The 15286-nt window shown below is 39.8% G+C and overlaps 1 protein-coding gene across 8 annotated transcripts in view; it reads left to right on the top strand.

Moving 5' to 3' along the window:
- Positions 1-15286, top strand: part of LOC127006977 (inositol 1,4,5-trisphosphate receptor type 1-like) — an 86656-nt gene that overhangs the window by 16388 nt on the left and 54982 nt on the right. For 4 of the 8 annotated variants that reach the window (XM_050877410.1, XM_050877413.1, XM_050877412.1 and 1 more), the window contains exons 10-23: positions 123-283; positions 600-753; positions 1065-1229; positions 1632-1832; positions 1992-2092; positions 2643-2748; positions 3115-3302; positions 3592-3747; positions 7480-7627; positions 8351-8504; positions 9092-9406; positions 12458-12579; positions 13640-13809; positions 14653-14691. In XM_050877410.1, the coding sequence (XP_050733367.1) occupies positions 123-283; positions 600-753; positions 1065-1229; positions 1632-1832; positions 1992-2092; positions 2643-2748; positions 3115-3302; positions 3592-3747; positions 7480-7627; positions 8351-8504; positions 9092-9406; positions 12458-12579; positions 13640-13809; positions 14653-14691 (2180 nt within the window). Of the gene's footprint in view, positions 1-122; positions 284-599; positions 754-1064; positions 1230-1631; positions 1833-1991; positions 2093-2642; positions 2749-3114; positions 3303-3591; positions 3748-7479; positions 7628-8350; positions 8505-9091; positions 9407-12394; positions 12580-13639; positions 13810-14652; positions 14692-15286 lie in introns of all 8 variants that reach the window. The other 4 variants (XM_050877415.1, XM_050877414.1, XM_050877416.1 and 1 more) reach the window with 3 other exon arrangements.

Below are 15286 nucleotides of genomic sequence, written 5' to 3'. Positions count from 1 at the left end.
TATTGTTTTCCAGTTTACATCTCTGTCTTTTATTTACTCAGGTTGGTTGTGCCTCCAGAGCATAATATTAGCTTTAACCAGTATCGTTTTCCAGTTTACATCTCTGTCTTTTATTTACTCAGGTTGGTTGTGCCCCTATCAAAGAGGACAAGGAAGCTTTCTCCTTGGTTCCAGTCCATGCTAAGGAAGTCAGAGATCTAGACTTTGCCAATGATGCAAGCGAGGTGTTGGCCAAGCACGCTAAGAACCTGGAGAAGGGCACCATCACACAAACTGAGAGAAAGTATGGGATTACTTATTGTTTTATATTTTTCTAAGATTTTTCATAGGATTGTAAAATTTATTACTTCTGAGATACACTTAAAAAAGTCACAATGTACAAATTTGGATCTTTTTCAGTTGTCATTATTAAACTGATGCATTGTTTTCTCTGTTCGGTCACAACAGCAAGAATCCCAGACCTCTTTGATCACACCTCATAAAATCAGTTAAGTTGGTCTGGCAGTGAACCATTCATTCCTGCAGGCACTTGGAGAGAAACATATTTAGCCGGCAGTATGTTTGAACACAATGTGACCCTTGGTATCATGTATTCCCAGGTCCCTGATGCTGTTGTTGCTAGATCTAGTGTACTTCACAGCTGAAAAAGAGCATGAACAGAACAAAAATGAGAACCTAGCCCTTGCACTGGAAATATCAAATCCCAACCGAGACAGGCAGAAGCTTTTGCGAGAACAGAGCATCCTAAAGCAGGTACGTGTGTGTATTTACCTAGTTGTATTTACCTAGTTGTAGTTTTACAGGGCCTGGGCTTACGCTCGTGTGATCTCTTCTCCATATCTGTATTTATCCAGTTTTTCCTTAAAGTTATGCACACTCTTCGTCGATACTGCATCCTCACTTAGTCTGTTCCAAACCTCTGTGTTTCTTTGCGGGAAGCTATATTTCTTTATGTCTCTCAACCGTCTTCCTTTCCTCAATTTTTTACTGTGTCCTCGTGTGTGTGTGGGTGTGGGTGTGGTTCCTCCCAGTGTCTATCTACAAATACACTCTTTTCCTCCCAGATATTCAAGATCCTTCAGGCCCCCTTCACAGAGACTCAGGGAGGGGATGGTCCTCTCCTCCGCATAGATGAACTTAATGACCAACGTAACGCAGCGTACAAGACAATATTTCGCCTGTGTTACCGTCTGCTACGCCTGGCTCAGCAGAACTATCGCAAAAACCAAGTAAGTGCAGCAATGTCGCCAGTGTTACTTGCTTGGTTGTTTCTTTGGTAAGTTTTGACGCAACACCCACCATGTTAACCCATCCGCTGCGATTGGCACGGATTTCGCCGTCACTGGTAGCCTGGTAACATATTTTCCCAGGTCTTTCTCTGCCTCTGTGGTGGATAGTGGAGTGTTTCCCATGTGGTATTGGTATGCTGGATTTCCCCTCCTAAGATGCATGATTAAATTTTTCTTCATTGAATTGTAGCAGCCACTTGTTGCTCCACTCCTGTAGCTTGGTGATGTCTTCTTGTAGGAAATCCACATCCAAGGGTTCACAAAGGGGATAAGTGATGATGATGGTGACTGCATATGAAGCATCAAAGTAAGGAACTACTTTAACTTACTTTACGTTCACAGGAGCACATTGCACAGCACTTCGGGTTCATGCAGAAGCAAATTGGCATTGATATTCTGGCAGAGGAGACCATCACCGCTCTCCTCCACAATAACCGCAAACTGTTGGAGATCCACATCACTGCCACAGAAATAGAAACCTTTGTGGGCTTGGTTAGGAAAAACATGCATAAGTGGGACTGGAGATTTCTGGACTACTTGAAGGTGAGTGTCTTAACATTGTTGCCGTACCAAGAATGTTATATAACTTCCTGTGATTAAATTAAATGTATAAGTCATCAGTATTACCTTTTAATGTGAATAACTGGAATATTTAAAGTGTTTAAACCCAAAGAGGGTCACTCACACACTTCTTTTCCTTAGGTTTTGTGTATCTCTAACAACCAAGCCATCCCCCGTACTCAAGAGCTGATCTGTAAGAGTGTGTTCAGTGAGAAGAACAAAGACATCCTTATAGAGACCAGGTGAGAACCAGAAGGGGAGGGGAGTTTGTAATTGATGACACACACAAAAATGGCACAAAACAAAACAAAAAACCCAACAACCTCTTGCCTACACCATAACAGGCTGGGGTCGATAACCAGTCCCCATCAGGAAAGTCTGTCAGCACTATGGATAGAATGTAAAAACACACACACACACACTCGCATGGTTGGACAAATACAGATACGGAGACAGGACCACATGAGCTTAAGCCCAGGCCCTGTAAAGCTACAACTAGGTAAATACAACTTGGTAAACACACACAAACACACACACTCATATGCAAGACAAATCATCACCAGAAATGCAAAATAAACAAGATAACTGAAGGAAAACAGATTACTAATATGAAAAAGAATGGCATTTAATTATAAAGTGGAGAGATATGGGTGGAAAAGTTTGCAAGACAAGCGTGTTAAAAGGAATGGGCAATGGGAAAACACAAATGTAGAAGAATTTTTTACAAGAACAAAACATTAAAGGTACTTGGACTAGTAAGTAGGAAAAAAATTGCATACCTTACTTTTCCAGGTTGGTAGAGGAGGAGGTGGAAGTGGAGGAGGATGTTGACGGCAGTTGCTCCATGTTGTCCATCGAGCATGAAGAGGAGGTGGTGCTGACCTGGAATAATGGACTTGTAAGTTAACGCTATCACTTACTGTAACTTAATGGTGCCTTGATGGAAATAGCACCATACATATATTATTTTTTTAAACAAGCTAAATATACTTGTGGCCGCCTAGTTGAAAATTCCCATCTATTTTCCATTCTTGGGATCCGACTTGCAATGATCCTCCTCCATATTGCTTGGTCCAGTGCTAATCCATCCTCTATTTCTAACACTATCAAGTCTTGTTGCACTGTTCTTCTCCATGTTCTCCCTGGTCTCCTTTCAAGTACCTCTATTTTCTCCACCGTCCTCAGCACACCACCCTCTTTCTCTCATCTCACATGTCCGAACCATTGCGACCTTTTCATACGATTATTTTTTACTTTGTCACAGTGCTCCAAGTCCATCGTCGACCTCGCAACACGTGCCGAAAACCAGAACGATGCTGAGGGATGCGAGGATCGGCTCATCCTGGAATATTACCGCCACATGCTGGATCTCTTCTCCAACATGTGTCTTGACCGCCAGTACCTCGCCATCAAGCCCCTCTCGCCACTCCTCAAGATCAACCTTATGCTTAAGTGAGAGAGAGTGAGAGTGGGAGAGAGAAAGAGTGTGAGAGCGAGAACGAGAGCTAGAGGGAGAGGGAGAGAGGCAGGGAGAGTGTGAGTGTGAGAGAGAGAGTGTATATTAGTATGTATGTGTATATTAGTCCTTATTTATGCTGTTTCATATGTTTATTCATTCAATTAATTAGTCTTATACATCTAATTATAATATTTTTCACACCATTTCTCACTTGACAATTCCATCCTTTCATATGTCATCTATTAGTTTATTATAATTTTTTTATCTTCTTTCCTGACGCAGATGCATGGAGGAAGAGTTACTCAGCTACGACCTGCGCGCCGCCTTCTGCCGCTTGATGCTACACATGCACGTGGATTGTGAACCTCAGGAGATGGTCACCCCCGTCAAGTATGCTCGCCTGTGGTCTGAAATACAACCTCACATGTCGATCTCGGAGTAAGTAAAGATTTTTGAGTTCTTTGGTCTAGCATAAGTGATCAGTCTTGTATGTCATGTCTGAGGATAGAGCCCGTGGTGTTAATTTAGAACTAGTGTGCATCATGTTATAATTGAGAGGCAACATCTTAACCTAGGATAATATCTTTCTAGTCTTTCACAGGTCCCAAGTTTTTTTTTATATGGTGACAGATGCAGTAAACAAGAACAAGTATGTGGTATTTACTGGACAGGGGGAGGAATAAATGTCTATAAAAAAATAGCATGGGAAAGAGAAGAACTGAGACTGGCTAAAGATATTGTATGTTTAGTCCAACAGGGAGATCACTAAGTCCAGAAGGAGATTGATTAGGTGTATAGGTTGGGAAGGTATGTCAAGGGATGTGCAAGGCCACTGAGAATAAAGTTTCGGACACAAAACTTGGTTGATGACACAAAGTTAGAGTGAAGGGGAGTCTGGCAGGGCTTTGTACTGGCACCCATATTGTTTCTGATCTATGTTAATGACGAGGTGGAAAGAGGAACAGTCAGTTATGTAAGCCGATGTGCAGACAGTGCTAAAATAGTGAAAAAATGAAAGCTGATCTGCATTGTAAAATCCTGCAAGCTTTCTTAATAGATGATTTGAGTATTGATCATTTGAATAGCCTGGACAGTGATATTGATCTTTAGAGACTCAGAGACCAGACCTCACGAGTGTAGGCTATTTCCTCCACATCACAAGATAAACCAAGTACATACACACACTGAAGGCTATTCTTTAAAAGGTAGGGCTTAAAAACATTTGAGTGATTACATTAGAGAGAAGCAGGTAAAGAGGAGACATATAATTTTTCAAAAGACTAAGGAGCTTGGAGAGTGGACAAAGAGGACCTAATATAATGGTATTTCAGAGACCTGGAGGATATAACTTGGAGTTTGACCATAGGTTAAATTCTTCTTTGTAGAAGGTAAACACACATGGTACAAATGCATAAAGAGAGAAAGAGTCATGTTTCATAGATGTGGCCTGGTATTTGTTATACCCCATATTTTTTTTATTTATTTAAATAATTTGTGTTTTTAAACAGAAATATACTACATGTCAGTTTTACCAAGTTAGGCAGTCATTAACACCTCTTGTTGCCTGTGATCTGTTTTGCTGCTTCAGGACCAAGCCGCTGCGTTGGTAATGACAAGTTTAAGTGAAATATGCAGTTTTCAGCTGCTTTTCTGCTTATGCCTGCAAAAAAGCTTCGTGCATGAAAACATGTTTGCATTCTGCATGTTGGTCAGCCATTTTTGAAATATACATGTGTGGTTGTATTAAGACCTGCCTTAGCTTGGCAGTAAGGCTGTCTTCAGGAGAAGGAAAGCTATGGATTGTTTTCGTATGATATCATTGATGATTATCCTCTTATAACTCTTCTTTAGATAAACGGCTATATTACATCTTCTTAGCAATGATCTCTATATTATTCTATCCTTGTGCACTAGGAACCTAAATTTAGCACATAATCAACTAAAAGACAACCATCTGTAATCTTTGTATTTTGATAATTTTTTCATTCACTATTTTTGAAGCTTACACAGTATGAGGTCCCAGGTGTGATATTTTTGGAGCATAATGCAGGGCTATAGTAGCTTGCCTGTGACAGTCAAATCTGCATCAAAGACGACTTTCTCATGCTCTTACTTTTGTATTTTCCTGATTCCCTAAATTGCAGAGCTTGATCTTCATATAAATCTTTGTTTCATCTCAAACTTTATATGATTTGATATTCATGTAAGTAATACAAATTTATATATATTTAGTATGTTATTCTTCTGTATGATAATACATACCTTTTCACTTTTAAAGCTTTGCCATAAATAATCAATTATATATCTAAAAACCATACTCTAAACCTTTTCTTCAAGTTTTATGTCTTAGATATTAAGATATGAGGTTGAAAAGTATATATCACAGCAAAGTATGTAAACCTCTTCTTCAAATTTTATGTCTTAGATATTAAGATATGCGGTTGAAAAGTATATATCACAACAAAGTATGAGATTATACTCTAAAAACAGTTATTTATTACATCCATGAAAATTTCCTAATGCATTTCTTTAATGATCAAGATGCTATTTGTGTACAGCTAAACACACCCACATCCACACACACATACACACACACACACACACACACACACACACACACACACACACACACACACACAGCTTTGTAGTGCAGTGGTGAGCACGTTCGCTTCACCCAGAACTGAGAGGTGCGTTTTTTTTCCTGGGTAGAGTTGAGATGGATGGGCTGTCTTCTTTAATCCGCGCTCTCAGTCCACCCAGCAATGAATGGGTACCAGGTGTTGGTCGGGATGTGTTCTGCCTTCCAGGTGTGTGTGGGTGTCACTGGCACTGATGCACAACACCGTCTTCACAGCAACGTTTGGTAGCCTTGCATTAGGAAGAACTTTATCTGCCTGATTTTATCATTACAAGTCACTTATAAGTGCCCTAATTATCCACATCTTGTTACTAAACTAATAGCACGAGACAACAATAAACAAATGTGTCACGTGGTCGTCTTGTGGGTGTTGTGGACATTGACCGGGAGACGAAATACGATGCATTTATGGACTTTAATTTTGATACGTAGATTTGACCAGGGGCTTGTCCAACAGTGCCCAGACATAGCCAGACCACAGGTTTTTGGCCCGAACATCTATTTTGATTTCCAGACTTGACTGGGCATATGACCATCAGTTGCTGAAACCTGGATTTTGCCTGGGAAATTTGATCTCCGGGAAATCTAGGCCCAGTATATTGAGGGTCAAGTGTAGTATAGTAAATGTATCTATGAACATCAAGTAACATAGAAGCGTACACATGTTCACTATCTTTTCACCTCACTCTACTTTCTGTATTATGTCCACATTTGTACTCTGCTGTGGCTTGGTGCTCCTTAACCCGGTAGCAGCGGGGATCATATTTCTTAATGGTCCCTCTAAGCGAGAAAAATGAGAAAAAATCACCCCTCACACAAACCATTTCATAATATATATCAAAGCATTTGTGATCAGATTATGTATTATCTATTTTGGGGGTTTATATCATGGCACAAATTTGGCCCATCGCTGCTACACGGTAAAGCCACACATTTGGCCCGTCGCTGCTACCGGGTTAACATCACCACCTGCATCACCACACCTTATGAGCTTAGCACCAGACATCAAGCCCCACCGGGAAGATGCCTACCGGCGCAATAGGCAATCAACGTAAAAAAAAAAAAAAAATGTAGTGGATATAATAATCACATGTAACACTTAATTTATGGAGATAGTACAAGCACACACATGGATGACGCTGCTAGAATAACTCACTGCTGTATATATCCTGCCGCCTCAAGCACTACATTGTCTTCACCATGCAATAGACAACAAACTAACAAACCTTACGCCCCAAAATTCTGACTTTCATATCATCGAAAAGGTTGCAACATGAATGTACGTATATATTCAGACACATAAACATATATTTTTTCTTTCTATGTTTTTTTTTATGATCATTTTTATTATCTATATTTTATGTCTGTTATTATTATCATCATTATTATTGCTGCTATAATGACTAGGTAACATTGCATTATAATTTCGACACGTTTTATTCTTTTCTTTCATTACACACCAAACAGAACGATTTATCAGAATTGTATCGGCTTGTTTTATATGTATTACTAACACTCCATGCCTGTTCCAGCTATGATAAACATGCAGCTATGCACAGTGCAGAGGCAGCCGAGACCACCTTCAAAGACGTTATTATGTTTGTGGAGGAATACCTGTGCAATGTTGTGGACAAGATGTGGAGCTTTGCCGACTGTGAGCAGAATAAGCTAACCTTCGAGGTGAGGATTAGCTTAACTTGGTTGTAAAAAGCATTAGGTTGTCAGCAGAAGTTACTATTTAACCTGTCCGCTGCAATTGGCATGGATTTGGCTTTCACTGGTAGCCTGGTAACATATACTCCCAGGTCTTTCTCTGCCTCTGTGGTGGATAGTGGAGTGTTTCCCATGTGGTATTGGTATGCTGGATATCCACTCCCAAGGTGCAGGACTTTACATTTTTCTTCACTGAATTGTAGAGCCACTTTTTGTTCCATTTCTGTAGCTTGTTGATGTCTTCTTGTAGGAAATCCGCAGTCAAGGGGTTTAAAAAAAAGTGATTGCATTAGAAAAGTTGGCTTACAGAGTGATTGTATGGACCAGCAAATGAAGCGATGGATAATTTCTTAGTATTGCACATCACAGAACGTTCAAAGTTTAGAGAAGTTAAGTCGTAAAGTCTAAAATAGTACTTGGCATTAATTAACTATTTTTATGATGTTAGTTATAGTTAGCCTACCTCTTCATTACTATTTTTTATTTCTGTGCAGATATACAGTATTTCGTACATTTTTTTTTTTTCAGTAAAGGAAACAGCTCAGGGGCAAAAAAAAAGAGAATAATGAAAAAAGCCTGCAAATCTCTCTCTTTCCTATAATAAGAGTTAAGAGGAGTGGCCGAAAGAGAGGTCAATTTCGGAAGGAGAGGCTCTTCTCTTACAATCCTTACATTTTTCTCCCTGTGCAGGTGGTGAAGTTGGCCCGATATCTCATCTACTTCGGGTTCTACAGTTTTAGCGACCTGCTGCGTCTGACCAAAACTCTCCTCTCCATACTGGACTACTCCTTCGACTCGGACACTAAGTACTTTCCGAGCAACCTCCCACAAGCAGTCATGAGAAGTAAGATATGCTTTCATTATTTCATCCTGGTTAGTCTGGCTTGGGGCAGGGTGTGATGGGTGAGGTTTGAGTTGACGTTTTGCAGAAAGGGTTTTGTGATCAGGGTTGTAGAAGTTCACAAGTGCTACATTGCATATTGGAGAGGGATGGGGTGTAGGTCAATCTCTCTCTCTCTCTCCCTCTCTCTCCTCTCCTCTCCTCTCCTCTCTCTCATTGTAATTTTTCTTTGATATATGCTTTTCAAAATGGTATTAGTACTTCTAGTATTTCTGGTATGGGTCAGGAAGATAATGGAGTTGTTTGGAAAATGCCTCATACTCAGGTCTCATGCTACATAGAAATTCTGAAATAGAATCGCATTAAACAGAGGGTCTGCTGCAGTAGTTTACATCCACAGTAAAAGGGGAAGTAGCTACTCTCTGTAATTTACATATTCATAATTGTTTAGTTTAGGGTACGGGTATGTAGCACACCATAAACGGCTCTGTAATATTGTAAATCTGGTAAGACATGACATGCTAATGCTAGTTAAGTAATAGTTTGTATGTGTACATCCCTGCAATCTCTTCCTCACATGCTGCTTGTAGAGGATGCTAGTAAGGAAGAAGTTAAGCCTGATCAGATAAGTATGTCCTTGGCCTCGGATCCCTTCTCAGAACAGAGTGCTTTAGCTAGTGACGCTGAGCACCCTCCCCTGACCCCAAATATTGAGGTGACAAGCTGTGATAGTGGTGTTAGTGCTGGCAAAGGGGATAGTACAAAAGGGACAAGCACAGAAAAAACAGAATGTGATCAGAGGATCACTGATAAGGGAATGGAAACCCCTGTGGTGCGATCAAGGTCCCCTAGCCCTAAGCCATCAAAGAGGTCCCCTAAGAAGGGGGCATCGGATTCAGCAGAAGGTAAATCAACATGTAGAGTTGCCTGATTGAAGATCTACATAATTTTTCTTAAGGGCCTATGCTATTCCAGTTGGTTGCACTTTTATTTTTTGCATTTTATAAGGATGAGGATGCACAGTAGACCTTTGCAGTCTGATATGTGAGAAGGTTGTCTGAAAGGCCCAAGATTATGAAGTTTTGAGGGGATATTCACAAAACTTTTGATAATATAGTATGCATAGTAAACATCCTCAAAGATTTAATCAACTTGAGCTATTGATGACACTCATTTAAACATTATTTTTTGTAACACTGTTTTGAAGCCATTTGAAATAATACAGTGCCCGTGAGGGGTTGAGGTTTGTTTCCTTTGTAACTGCTTGCATGACTGTTGACTGTAGCTCAGGGCAGTGTCAGTGAATGGTTTGAGTGTGGCCAGGGTGAGGGTGAAGCCCAGCGAGTCCCCATTGTAAAAAGCCTTGCAACATGGAGATGCATTTACATATATGGGAAATTCTGTAGTGCTGCGGCGACTAAGCCTGATGGGCGAGCCTCCCATAACTCCCTCTGCCAGGGGGGTACCTCTTTGGCCGACTGGTTAAGGAGTGGCTCTCCCGTTAAGCTGGCCGCAGGTTCGATCCCCGGCGCCGGCAAACCTTTCCTTGTCTGGATTAATTTCTCGTGTGTTTCATTACACGCAGTGGTCGTGTGGGAGCATAGTAAAGAGCAAATTGTGGCATTTCAATTCAAGCTAATGAATTGAATTTTATGCCATAGATAACAAATGATGGACCATTCCTTCTTAGCAGTATTGAAGTGCCCTCAAAATCAGTACTGAAGAAATAAAATTGTTGCATCCTCGAGTTTGATCAGTATCAATAATATTTGTTGGCATGCTTTGAACTTAAATATTTATGAGTATCTTATTATTTTGCAAAGTTATCAGTGTTCATTTGCAGTGGGCTAAGAATGCTAGTTTTATGTGAATATATTTTGAAAAGCAGTTGGTGAGGATTGTTTTGGATATACTCATTATAATGGGAAAGTATAAAAAACTTATTATTTTTTTTTATTACTTCAGGTTTTACTTTACATACTGGAATGAGAATTGTGAATGCCTAATGTGACGAGTATTTTACACTAGCTTTGTACAGGTGTCGTGGTATTGGCCAAACGGATTTAATGTAGAGTAAGGCCCGTGTTACAAGTCGAATTTGACAAGTTTTGGGTCCCTACAGAGCTCAGTTTAGGTTCCGTATTACAAGTCAAATCCAAGAGGTTTCGGGTCCCTACAGAGTTATTCATCCCGAACTTTGTAGGGACCAGAATTTTCTCGTATTTGACTTGTAATACGGCCCCTAAACTGAACTCTGTAGGGACCCGAAACTTCCCGGATTCGACTTGTAATACGTTCCTAAGTGTATTTGATGTCTGTGTTTTTTCTTTAAGATAGCTGCAAATGCTTGTTCCTGCTTAAGATGGTCATTTACCGAATTTGAAGCACTAGCAAGATCACTTATTTTATTTATTTCAGTCGTCCATATTGTTACTTTATATGTTATTTTGTTTGCCTGTTATTAACTCATTTCTTTGTTTTTCTTTTTCCTTCCCCTTCTGCTGCTTTTTCATTCTTTTTTATTGGCTCTTATTTTGGTTTATTTTCCCCACAATTATTTATATGCATGGTGTGCTCTCTCTCTCTCTCTCTCTCTCTCTCTCTCTCTCTCTCTCTCTCTCTCTCTCTCTCTCTCTCTCTCTCCTCTCCTCTCCTCTCCCTCTCTCTCTCTCTCTCTCTCATATATTGAATGCACTATTACACATGCATTATTCTTCTTATTTCCTTTTATTCCTTTCTCTTCCATGTGATGTTGACATTGCACTACGATCTATGGTTGCATTACGCCGCTTCTTTTGCTAATTTAAATGCTGTTTGGTTGACGGCTGGCTTCTGCATGACAACAAATGTAATGTGTATGGCATATATATTTATATTATACAACTGTTTCAATGACTACATCACATCTCAAAACAAAAATGGGCATATGAACCGTGTGTCACCCCCCTTACCCTCCCGTGTACAATCCTCGACGAACGCTACTTCCTTCCATGTGACACTCTCGTCCTTCTCCTCCTGTGTTACTGATGCATTCTCGTACTCCTCTATTTTCTTTCTGGCGTTATGCTCACTCTGATGTGTCACTTTCCCCTAACCAATTATGTTTATGTATGTTATCTATCTGGTCATTCCTGCTTCCTCTTAATTAACACTCACGTCCCTTGTTTGATTTGAAATTCTGGCATTTTTTATTTTATTGTTTGTTGATTCCACATTTCTTCCTCTTCCTTCCATACTCATGATTTGGGTCCCGTTGCATTCTTCTCTAACTCAATGCATTATTTTGGTCTTTATTTTTTCCTAATTTTACTGACTTGTATGTTGTGGTCCCATATTCTCTTTCATTATAATCATGTTTGTATTAACCTGACCATGACCTGACCTAACTTTTGTCTGTCACCTTTTGTTTTTTCCTGCCTGGCCATTTAATTCCCTCAATCGCTTACAAATTACTTCATTATTCTGTTTATTTTTATGCCAACCTATAATTTTTTTCAATCATTGCACTGATATTTTTTCCTTTTATTATACTTGATGTGTCCTTTTCCTGCTAAATCCTATTGTATTTACTTAATATGGTTACTCTTTTTCTATATTTTTACTCATCTTTTATGCTTCTGAATGATTTATATCCACCCCTTGAACGTTTTGAATTATCTCCGTTCTCCTACTTTCTTTTGCCTTGTCTCTACTTTCTCTTTTACTCATTCATGCTTTTTCGTGTGTCTTGTATTTATTATTTTTCCTCATTATCATTTCTCTTGCCTACCTATTTTTCCATTTGTCTGCCGTCTTCATTTCAAATCCACCTTTCCCTTCCCTACTGTGTTCATGTCTGGCTTTCTTGTGTCCCTTGTCCACCCTGCACCCTCCCTCCTTGCCCTGCCCTACAGCTAAAGGGGGGGTGATCAAGAGCCTAGAGGACATGGGTGCAGTAGTAACGAACCTGGCTCTAGGGACCACTCGGTGTTTGGTACCACTGGGGCCACGTGCCAGCCCCAAGAAGAAGGCCAGCAACACGGAGAAGGAAGACACCCTCGTCATGGACACAAAGCTCAAGATTATTGAAATCCTGGAGGTAAGGGGAATGTAATGTTTGTTATCGTACTTTGCTTCTACCGAATTACTTGGTCATATTATAAGACATTTCGCCACCCAAGAACACATATTTGACAAGGCTTTCATAGAAGTTGTAAGCATTTCCAAGAGTAGTTTTATGGCCCTGGGAGTAGTTTGACTCTTCTTCTGTACTGTGGACCTATAGAAACACTCATTAGAACCCGAATGACCCCCTCTTTGGCCCTTAAAAGTAGCTGATATAAGAGGCGAAAGTGTCTTGTAATACCAACCTTAATGTCACTGTAATTTTAATGATGTCAGTACTTCCGAAGAATTCAGTAGCGTTTATAACAGACATACCTAATTTCACGTCCATGCACTTGCAAATCTTTGTATAGAAAATGACCTACCTCACCTCTGCCCAGCGTTCCCAAATTATCATACTAAGCACATTACTTTTTCGTAGTTTTTGGCAGATAACCATGGCAGAAAAGAACAAAAAACATCAATATATAACAGTTTTAACGATAACTTTAATTTTCTATTGTTATCTGTATGGTTACGACAGTCTTGGAGCCGGAAAATAATAAATGCAATCTTCAGAGTACGACAGTTTGGCACGCTAGCCTCTGCCCTACTTTGCATAAGATTTGAAGTGCCCAAAGTAATCAAGATAATTTTCTGTGTGAGAGTATTCCTTAATGATTTTTCTATTAATTTTTCAGATGTAAATATTCACTCGGATACAGCCCTATTTTATGAATTGTAAAGGGGCTATTACATTGGGCAAATTTTCCGTGGATCTTCAGTCAAACCACGATTTCCACTGGCGTGGTTCTCATTTGTTTCTTGTTATTGCTGATGATGATGATGGTGAGTAATACCGTCGTCCTTCAAGGAACTCTACCGTAGCTTTGGAAGATCGTGGACATATCAGAAAACCACGGAAATATGAGAACCACGCCAGTGGAAATATTGGTTTGAGTGAAGATCCACGGAAAATTTGCCCAGTGTAATAGCCCCTTAATTTTGATTGCATTTAAATTCTTGATGAATAATTCGCTTTCTTCCTCACCCAGTTCATCCTCAATGTGCGTTTGGACTACCGCATCAGCTGCCTCCTCTCCATATTTAAAAAGGAATCAGATGAGAATCCAAGTTGTCTCACTGGTGACGGCATCACCCAGGGCCTCAAGAACAAGAACTTGGAAAACATTTGGTCACAGGCACAGAGCATTTTTGATGAAACGTAAGTTTAGTTCCAAGATTTTAGTTTTCCTGAATAGATCTTGAATTTTATTATGTACTGTGTGTACTCATGGAAAATTCAGGTCCTCCTTATTTTCTATTCATTTATTTAGTGTCAGGCTTAAGGGATCAACTACATGGATACAGTTTTTCTGTTTACAATCTTCCCTGTTATTAAAGTTATCAGTAAACCTTAACCCGGTAGCTGCAGGGACCATGTTTCTTAAAGGTCCCTCTAAACAAGAAAAATGCGAAAAATCATCACTCACGCAAACCATTTCATAATATGTATCAACGTATTTGTGATCAGTTTATGTATCATCTATTTTTTTGGGTCTTTATAATGGCACAAATTTGGCCCATCGCTGCTACACGGTAAAGCCACAGATTTGGTCCGTCGCTGCTACCGGGTTAAATAGAAGTCCATCAAACAAGGTATTGAAAAATCAGCTGAGCACATTAAACCCCATTCTCGGCCTACATAGATTATGAAGAAGCACTTGACTCACTTACAATTCCATCAGTCATGCAAGGACTCGAGAAACAGGGCACAGATGAACCACACATAAGGTGAAGGAAGATAAAGTTGTCCCTCCACTAAAGTGGTTTTCACTACTGGAGATTTAGTCACCTGCTCTCAAAAATACCTAAATTAAAAACATACAGGGTAAATCTGGGTCAGAATGCCTTTTTTTTTCAGGTGGGCGCTCATGCCACCTTAATATGCTGACGCCTCGTCCCTGTTGGGCCTCTCATGCCTCACTGTTGGACAATTTATTTTACAGTTTTGGTAACTGCCCCAAACTTTCAACTTTTTTTTTCTGTATCTTTTTTTGCCTTTCAGCTGCCTCCTTGCTGGGGGCGAAAAATACTGGAATGCCAGGCAAGTTACTCCAAACAGAGCAAAATTATGAATTTGTTTAACATGAAATGCGTGCCTCAGGCAGGGCATGGGGCAGAGCAGGCCAGTTCTTTTGTCCAGGCCGACAGTGAGATTGTTGGCAAAAGGGTTACAGCATGACAATAAACAAATTTGCTTAAGTATTACCTAACAACAGTAGTAGTAGTAGTAATAATAATAACAATAATAATAATAATAATAATAATAATAATAATAATAATAATAATAATAATTACAATACTGTAATAATAATAATGATTATGAAAATATTAATGATGATAACAATAATAGACATAACCTCAAGTAAAGTGTCAACTATTTTATGTGCCTGCAGTTCTGACTCACCACTCAACTGTGTAGGGACACACTTATTGTCTTGGGCGACTTTAATGCCACTACTGGCACTGACAGAGTTGAATATGAGTTATGTGTTGCTCCCAGTGACTCTTGTATCAGGAACACCAGCAGCTCTCTTCTTCTGGATTTTGCAAGATCCAGAAGGTTGAGAATTGCAGGTTCTTGGTACCAGAGAACTAAGCTGCACCCCTGGGCTTGGTATAGCAATGCTGGAAGGGTA

Source organism: Eriocheir sinensis, chromosome 34 (genome assembly GCF_024679095.1).
Source record: "Eriocheir sinensis breed Jianghai 21 chromosome 34, ASM2467909v1, whole genome shotgun sequence".
Taxonomy (NCBI): Eukaryota; Metazoa; Arthropoda; class Malacostraca; order Decapoda; family Varunidae; genus Eriocheir; species Eriocheir sinensis.
Note: the sequence above shows the minus strand (reverse complement) of the source record. Positions and strands in the feature narration are given on the sequence as shown.